Source organism: Ylistrum balloti, unplaced genomic scaffold (assembly GCF_031769215.1).
Source record: "Ylistrum balloti isolate Yb309-2 unplaced genomic scaffold, AGI_CSIRO_Ybal_v1 Utg370392, whole genome shotgun sequence".
Classification (NCBI taxonomy): domain Eukaryota; kingdom Metazoa; phylum Mollusca; class Bivalvia; order Pectinida; family Pectinidae; genus Ylistrum; species Ylistrum balloti.
Window position 1 is genome coordinate 899,396 of NW_026782271.1, and position 9,749 is coordinate 909,144.

The 9,749-nt window shown below is 34.9% G+C and overlaps 1 protein-coding gene across 1 annotated transcript; it reads right to left on the reverse strand.

Moving 5' to 3' along the window:
• Positions 1-223: 223 nt before the first annotated feature.
• Positions 224-7,762, reverse strand: LOC132554346 (flavin-containing monooxygenase 5-like). Its single transcript, XM_060218653.1, has 6 exons — positions 7,189-7,762; positions 3,201-3,256; positions 2,497-2,684; positions 1,901-2,253; positions 1,355-1,458; positions 224-700 (listed from the first exon to the last, which is right to left on the reverse strand). Exons 1-6 carry the CDS (start codon positions 7,760-7,762, stop codon positions 224-226), a joined length of 1,752 nt encoding a protein of 583 aa, XP_060074636.1.
• Between the last annotated feature and the right edge of the window lie 1,987 nt (positions 7,763-9,749).

Sequence of the window (9,749 nt, forward strand, 5' to 3'; positions counted from 1 at the left end):
AGAAAACGTGGTGGACGGTGGTGCGAATAGATGGATGACGTATCAGATACATGTGAATTATAAAGCATTACATATAAATAAGACAATTATATAGCAATATCGGAATAATAGTTCAAAGTATGGGGCAGTTTTTTTGTTTTTTGTTTTTTATTTTTTTTACAAATCTTATTTGGAACACGTTTGCTTCGTAGTTCGTGAATTGCCATATATCTTCCTTTGAGGTTCATACAAGACACATGCAAAAGAACAAAAACATGACAATGAACAGTGTGTAGAAGGATTTCAAAAAGGTTGGGAAAGAAGCAATATTAATATTGGCTACAGTAGTTTTCTGAGGTGAGTTGTCGTTCTTGTTTGTCGTCATGGCAAATTTACGGTTCCAGGGTCCTGTACACGACGAATCAAGGCTTTGTTTTTCAGTCGATGCTGAACTGTCGTTTGTGTTTTGAATTCCAGACAAGTTATGATTCTTTGGCATAACTTTAGTCCTCATTGAAGCGCTATATCGTTTCATGGCATTAAGGATTGAGGATTTGGCGCCGTTCCATTTCCCTGGTCCCTCTAAGCGGTACTGAGCGGGAAGGCATGGACCGAACACACAGTTCAGGGCAAGGTATGGCTCCTCGGTAAATGTTCGCCATAAGTTAGGTTTCGCGCCAAATTGTTCCGCAACATCATCCATGTAGTCTATCCAGAAAGTCTAAGAGAACAAAAGAATGTAGGTCTTATATACTTCAGCTGATGTTAACGTTTAATTGTTTTATCGATAAAGGTATTTCGTATGATCAGTGGATTTATGCAGTGTTAATGATATCATATACCGTGACTTTGATGTTTATGTGACATGCTAATTAATACAAAACAAAAAGAAGCAACTCCAGAACATTAACACTATATCAATACTAGTTACTTCAATGACAGGTTTCGTCAGTTTAATCATCTGTTTGTGGGGCTCAGTTTTCGTGGTTTGAAAGTTGATTTCGTTGATAATTATAGTCTAATAAGTCACTTTTACTTATTTTACAGGTCGTGGATTAAGAGTACCCATGCAGTCAATGTGAAGTGGACAACTATCATAAATATTATTTTGAAAATGACCTGATGTTACAACATAATATTGTTAATCACCGTTTCTCGTTTTTGTTTTTTTGTTTTGTTTTTGTTTTTGTTTTTTTTTCTATTGAAGCAAATTTTCCGAAAAAAGTCGTTGTCATGTCATTGTATCCAATCATTTAAAGCTATTTGTGCATTAATATCGTCCAAATATGGACACATTTAGCAAGAAAATATGATTCTGCACTAGTAAGGGGAGATAACCTCCAGTTTCCTATTGGCGTACGCGACACAGACCTACCTGGATAGTGTGACGTTTTGCGGTGTAGTAACCACTAGCAACCGTCTCTCTTTTCAGCGCTATGTCTGCCATCATTTCTGCCTCCGTTGGAAGTTTGCACAGTCCTTAGAAAAACAGAAAATGAATGCGAGTTAAAAAAAAGGTCAGTTTCTGCATTATTCCGGAAAAGATGTCAATACTATATCTATATATCCTCTAGTGATACGTGTCAAGTTTTCCAGCTTATATATACCTCGTATCTTAGTAATTCAAACATTAAGGAGCGACACATTCTGCTTGATTGATATTTAAAGACATCGATACAAATAAAAAAAAACTATCATTAGCAATTCCAAAGGCGCTCCATTCTATCTGGATGAAACAAAGGAGAAAAGCAGGTATCTGATTTGGAGTAAGACTGGAATTAACCACATTTACCCCAGGGAATACCAAAAATCTACATTCTAATAAAACGATATTAAGATCATGATAATTTTACTAAAAACTGTATTCAATTTTCCATTTTTTTTTTTTTTCGCAAAATTTGAAAGCGCTAAATCACCTCACCCTTTATGACCCTAGTGTACCATCGGCACTGTATTTCCGATATTGGCATCACGGCTCCGATAGCCTGGACAAGTCCAATAATGCCTAGAGTGGGATGTTTAAGGTGCGGAGGGTACATAAACTTGTAGAGACAGGTTTCGTTATCTTTCACCCTTGTAATGGATTCGTCTACTATTGGGATCCTGTAATTGTAACCAGTGGCAAACACAACTGTGTCGATCTCTTCAGAACTCCCGTCCTCAAAAGTGACTTTGTCGTTAGAGAAATGGCGGACATTTGGTTTGATCTTGATACATCCGGTTAAAAGACGAAGAGGAAGTTCATCGTTTATTGTGGGATGTGACTGTAAGGCCCTGCCATGAGAAAAAACATTGACATCTAAAACATGTAAACAAACAACTTTCATTTAAATTGACTTATTGATCTGCAGAGAGCTAAATTTTCGGTGTGTTAAAATTTGTTAGATAAAATATCTCGAAAAGGCATTTAATAATATCATTTGTAATTGTGTAAAAGTTATCTATAGTTCAGAGTCCCTTAGAGGGTATCTTGTGGTGTAAATCACGGAACGTGGTGTATTGTGAAATCAGTTTCACCTGTGTGCTGGTCTGATGCCGTACTTCTTGTGATCAAAGTTGAAATTTGACATTTTCTCAACTCCCCACTGGAGAGCCCTCTTTGGCAGCATGAAGGCAAATCTGCTATTGGCCATTGCATCCGCCGGAAGTCCCCAGAACCCCTTCCGGTTGATGATCCACGCACCCCTGCGCGTGCTTAGATACACCTGCAAATTCATAAAATATATATATATATATATATATTCAACACGAGAAATAGTGTTTATGACATTGCACTTTGATTTTACAGCTATCACTAAGACATTTATAAAGGTCGCTTACAACACTAGAAAGTGTAAACATCGTCTGGGTCATTGACGTCAATTCAATATTAATATTGGTAAAAGCTTTGCTCGATTACGTTTTCAAAATGATAACTGAGGCTAATGAGGGGAAGAAATACCAAAATACAAAGATATATAAAGCAAAGAACGCACATTGATTTTTCAGATAGTCATGTCAATATGTAGTTAACGGAGCACCGTTTTCTATTATGACGTCGATAATACAATTTGTCTTTCGTCTTCACCAAGTTACTTTCCGCTGGATAGCAAATAAAATACAGGTTGTCATTAAGCCATATGTGTGCAGATTACCGCTGAATAAGGTCAGAAATGGGATATAAAAAAGAGACACCTATCTGATATTAATTAGTATCGCTGTTTATAGTACGTCTGCCTCACCTGTGAGGCCGCATGGCTTATGTCGACTGCAATATCTGCCCCAGAGTTCCCTATTCCTGCAATAAATTATGTAACAAATATCAGGTCTTTATCGAATAAGATCGAGACAGAGATCGATATGATCGATCGATACAATGTAAGTATAAGATCAAATTATACAAAATCGATATAAAGTGGATTTTCTTTTAACGTAGACAATGTTGCTTAATGTCATCAACTTAAATCTCCGGCACCATAAGAGACTTAGGAAGACAGAACAGCTGTATATTTTAGTTAAACTGATTTTTCGGACATAATGTGTATCGGTTAATAGGAATGGAATCATTCACGTTTGTCTGTTTTGTATTATAATTCTATAATCCTTAATATTCTTGAAATTCTACTTGGAAACATTTGATAATATGTTGAAAATGATTTTCATCTCTTAACAGTCAATCCCATATTTTACATATTATCATTTGAAAACTCTTTTATTTATGACAGAATGTATATTTTCTTTATACAGAGGATCACTACTAAACCTTAACAATGATAAATGTTAGACGCTCCACAAACATTAAAAAAAAAAAAAAAAAACAACTCAAAATAATGACAGTAAGAAACACATGCATATAATGCATCTATGGCTGTCATAGGCATATCATGAAGTTTGTACAAAACAGACACAAGAAGACAGCAGTATTGAATACAAATTTAGAATTAAATTGGCCGAAATAATTAATTAAACGTCATCATACATCTGTCGTTCTTCTAGGACTCGTCAGAGACACTAAAGGCGTAAAAGGTTAAGTCTCTGAGGCGATGGAAGAAAAAAAATCGTAATTTTCCGAAATCTGCTAATTTCAGAAGAACGTCAAGTACATGCGAATATTCTTAATCGTGTCACTTTTCGATTGAATTAAAACGTTGCATGTCAGTTATTGCAAACTCCGGGAAAAAAGGCCCTCTACCTGCCATTTCGAAGATTGTACAAAAGACACACAAATAAATACCCCCAACAACCTATTGTAATGCACTAGGAACATTTTCTACATTGACCGCCGTATAATACACAAGAACATGTTTTTTTGTAAATTAAATTTGATTATTAAACGTTCACCTTAAGTGATTTAGTCGTACTTGAAATAACCAGCATATGTCATATTTAGACATGACATTACACACACACACGCACACGCTCACGCACACACACACATTTGAATGTATTTCGGTATTTTGTGAGATTGACGGAGTTCACTATACTAGTGTTATCATACTTTCCCTTGATTCAGTTTCTTTGAACTGTGCTTCCTACATACCGTGATAAGTTTGAAAAAGTAATGTTGTTTATGGGAGTAACGTCCCTTGTGTAAGACAGAAAATTTACCTATAAATCAACATACATTACATAGAGAATGGAATGGCCAGCATAAGGCCTATAGTAAACTCTGTCTGAAATACATATAACAAAGCAAGTGAATGTTCGGGACTAGAAACACCATACTTCAATGTGGAAAGTTTAACAATATCAACCAATTAACAAACTAAAACCTTAATTGCTTCCAAAACAAACTCGCTTTTTCGTTGATCTGTTTTAACTCTATACAGAAAATGTAATTCAGTTGCCTTTCTACGTCTGGTTTATACAGAAGTTTTATCTTAATCATTGATAATGTATATTATGCGCATTGGAACAAAACGAACGAATAGACTTTTGAGCACAAAATTATTTTCTAAATGTTTTAAATCATATCAAAAATTAAATTTCATGAATTTCAAATAATATCTTTATAATTTATCAAAAAAATGACAGGTTGTGTATTGATGTTTTATGAATAATACAGTAATGATGTCACTATTATTTTTTATTCTAAAATGGAAATGGCACTACATATGACACTTATATATATACACGTCTCTGATCTGGTAGACTTAAAAAAACAAACATTTTTTCGAGAACACCAGCCAGATTCACATAACTTGATATACATTTCGAGTCAAATATTCCCAACATCCTGTCGGTATTATTTACACTACAAACAAATATGACCCCCATTGACATTGCATTGTTAGAGTTACAGATGTCTTGTAAAACAAACACAAAGTAGAATACAGATAGTATTATATATAGAGAGTTGGTGTATTAACACGTGTTTCAGGGCCAACCACGAGGGCGTTTACATGGGGACAGGAATAGCATGGAACGATTGACTGTACTAGTATATGAATGACAGAGTGAAGAAGGGAGGGATGAAACCAAGAAGAAGAAAATCAATGCAACGTATGTTGTTAGGATTTAATAGACGTGTCTCATACCTAATAAATAACTAAATCGGCATAATCAAATACTAATGTACAAGAAGAAGGCATACTAATTTAATTTCTTGTTCTTCGGAAAGGTTCATTTTCAAATGGAGCGCAAGAGCATTTTGAAGTTGCAGTTAAGGTCACTAAAGTTGGTAGCGGCTTTCAATACAAATTATATTAGTTAGCACACAATAGAGCCAACGATAATACAGCTGTGTTGTCCGTCTAGGTCAGTAATGCTAGGAGTTCTGTCTTTTGTTTTGTATTGTTTTACAGTCTGTTGAAAATTTCGATGATTTTGGGGTCATAATCCTTAATTTTTGGAAACGTAAAAAAATGATTTTTTTTCAAAAGGAAAAACAGAATGAGGGATGCAAATTCAGAACTCGAAGCAATATAAACAAGCACATGTTTTCAATTCACCAATTTAGATCTTAGTTATGATGTTCTTTAAAATGTGATAAAACATTTTTTTTATTTTTCAAACAATTTATTGCTTCTAATCAATGATAAGATAACAAGATGTGATAATTCTTTGAAATGTTCTCCAATAGAAAGACACAAGAAATCCTCCGATTAACAAAAACCTTTCTGTTTATATTGGTGACTATAAAATGTTACACCAATCGGTACAATAGTACACGTAATTTAATAAAATCGTAGCGCTTCGCTATCATCTGTTTAAAACACATAAATCATCTTCTATTTACAACACTACCTATCATCTGATTAAAACATTAGCTATCATCTGTTTACAACACTTTAGCTATCATCTGTTTACAACACATAAATTATCATCTGTTTACAACACTTTAGCTATCATCTGTTTACAACACTTTAGCTATCATCTGTTTACAACACATAAATCATCTTCTGTTTACAACACTACCTATCATCTGATTAAAACATTAGCTATCATCTGTTTACAACACATAAATTATCATCTGTTTACAACACTTTAGCTATCATCTGTTTACAACACATTAGCTTCCGTATTTGTCCTTAGCTAACATCTACATGTACTAAATGTGAATTTGACTGATAAAGCAAAATGTTTCATTTTCTAGCGTTATGCTTGATTTTCTTGTACCGTTTTTTCTGCTATAGCAGAAATTCTGAAAACCAAAAAATCATGAAATGTTTTATGTTTGTCTCTAATGGTATAGAATAAATGTCTGATGTTTGCACCCGCTTATTAACACTGAAGTAAGCAGTGTTCGAGATAGTCATGTATCGACATGACTGGTGTATCTACACTTACCAAACTGACGAAAACGTTTTCAATACATCTACAATAATATTGGTTGTCAAAGCCTATTTTTCACGAACAGGTCACTGTTACTATAACGATGTTTAAACCAATTACCAACATTTTACCAAAAGAAAGTTAAACATTAAGCTAGGCTGTATCGCTCTTATATCTCTAGTCAACCCCGTATTTGTTTTGTTCCACTATCAAAACCAGGAACACCTGTCATTTTAGAACGATAATATATTGGGTTTTTCAAAGTACAAAATCCAGAAATTACAAACCAGTACTATTATTATACATTCACGAAAAGTTCACAAAGACGTTTAAATCATGTGTCCACTATACACAGATGGTATATAATGATGTTGATTTACGCGACACGTTTAGATACAAAGGGAAAAAATCAATTAAGATATGAATCTCAATTACATGTTAATGAATCAAACTTACCAACCACCAGAACCTTTTTGTCTGCCAGATCCCGGTTAGAGCGGTACCCGTGAGTATGTAGTACCTTTCCTTGAAAGTCATCCTTGCCCTCGAATTTAGGGATCATTGGAAAAGTATGATGTCCAGTGCAAATCAAGACTCCATCAAATCTTCGTGTCACTTTTCCGGAATTAAATCCAGCGCATGAACAAAAGGTTACGTCCCAACAACCGGATCGATCGTAATCCGGAGACGGGACTATTTGAGTAACGTCCGTTTGGAAGTTGATATATTTCCTCAAATCGAAATTGTCCGCGTAAAGTTGGAAATATTTATTGACATATTTATGAGGGAGAAAAACTGGAAAATCTTCTGGAGGTGGAAAGTCACTAAATGCCATCATTTCTTTACTTGTGTTCATTACACATGACCGATATACACTTCCCGTCCCCACTTTTGGATTTTCTTTATAATTCCACAATCCACCGATGTCATTTTCTCTTTCAAAACAGACAGGGGTCAGTCCCTCATCTAAACAACACTTTATCGCTGTCAGGCCGCTACACCCCGCACCGATGATGGCAATTGTTTTCATTTTGTTCGGCTGGCTGTCGGTGAAGCGTGCGACCGTCTGACAGTCCGGCTGACCAGGCCACTTATATATTCAGCCACATCTGTATTTCAGCACCATAGAATTAAGCTGTTAATAAAAACCACGCATGCGTGTGGACATGAGAGCTACCGTTTGTCGGGTCTCACAGCGTTTCATACCTGGAGCTTTCGATAACAAAGGAACTCGTTCTTTTTTTGAAAAATGTCATCATAGTATTTCATTCATTCCTTTCCGGACAATTTGCATATCATTTATTGGTAAATAACAAGCAATTAATGCAAGTGACAAAGAATTCAATTACTCCAAAAATTCATTTCATTGACAAATTTATAGCTATAGCAACTCCGTGATACTGACAAATCGATAATGTGAAAAATCAGTAACATTGACAAATCAGTAACACTGACAAATCGATAATGTGAAAAATCAGTAACACTGACAAATCAGTTACACTGACAAATCAGTTACACTGACAAATCGATAATGTGAAAAATCAGTAACACTGACAAATCAGTAACACTGACAAATCAGTAACACTGACAAATCAGTAACACTGACAAATCAGTAACACTGACAAATTAGTAACACTGACAAATCAGTAACACTGACACATCGGTAACACTGACAAATCGATAATGTGAAAAATCAGTAACATTGACAAATCGATAATGTGAAAAATCAGTAACACTGACAAATCAGTAACACTGACAAATTAGTAACACTGACAAATCGATAATGTGAAAAATCAGTAACACTGACAAATCGATAATGTGAAAAATCAGTAACATTGACAAATCAGTAACACTGACAAATCGATAATGTGAAAAATCAGTAACACTGACAAATCAGTAACACTGACAAATCAGTAACACTGACAAATCAGTAATGTGAAAAATCAGTAACATTGACAAATCGATAATGTGAAAAATCAGTAACACTGACAAATCAGTAACACTGACAAATCAGTTACACTGACAAATCAGTAACACTGACACATCGGTAACACTGACAAATCAGTAACACTGACAAATCAGTTACACTGACACATCAGTAACACTGACAAATCAGTTACACTGACAAATTAGTTACACTGACACATCGGTAACACTGACAAATCAGTAACACTGACACATCGGTAACACTGACAAATCAGTTACACTGACAAATCAGTAACACTGACACATCGGTAACACTGACAAATCAGTAACACTGACAAATCAGTAACACTGACAAATCAGTTACACTGACAAATCAGTAACACTGACAAATCAGTAACACTGACAAATCAGTTACACTGACAAATCAGTTACACTGACAAATCAGTTACACTGACAAATCAGTTACACTGACAAATTAGTAACACTGACAAATCAGTAACACTGACACATCGGTAACACTGACAAATCGATAATGTGAAAAATCAGTAACATTGACAAATCGATAATATGAAAAATCAGTAACACTGACAAATCAGTAACACTGACACATCGGTAACACTGACAAATCGATAATGTGAAAAATCAGTAACACTGACAAATCGATAATGTGAAAAATCAGTAACACTGACAATTCAGTTACACTGACAAATCAGTTACACTGACAAATCAGTAACACTGACAAATCAGTAACACTGACAAATTAGTAACACTGACAAATCAGTAACACTGACACATCGGTAATGTGAAAAATCAGTAACACTGACAATTCAGTTACACTGACAAATCAGTTACACTGACAAATCAGTTACACTGACAAATCAGTTACACTGACACATCGGTAACACTGACAAATCAGTAACACTGACAAATCAGTTACACTGACAAATCACTGACACATCGGTAACACTGACACATCGGTAACACTGACAAATCAGTTACACTGACAAATCAGTAACACTGACAAATCAGTAACACTGACAAATCAGTAACACTGACAAATCAGTAACACTGACAAATCAGTTACACTGACA

Bases quoted from the DNA above. Each gene is read 5' to 3' on its own strand.
- LOC132554346 (XM_060218653.1), bottom strand. From the start codon at position 7,762: ATGAAAACAATTGCCATCATCGGTGCGGGGTGTAGCGGCCTGACAGCG. The intron at 2,685-3,200 runs GTGAGGCAGACG...ATGAATTTGCAG, and splicing joins TAAGCCATGCGGCCTCACAG to GTGTATCTAAGCACGCGCAG. The intron at 2,254-2,496 runs GTGAAACTGATT...TTCTCATGGCAG, and splicing joins GGCATCAGACCAGCACACAG to GGCCTTACAGTCACATCCCA.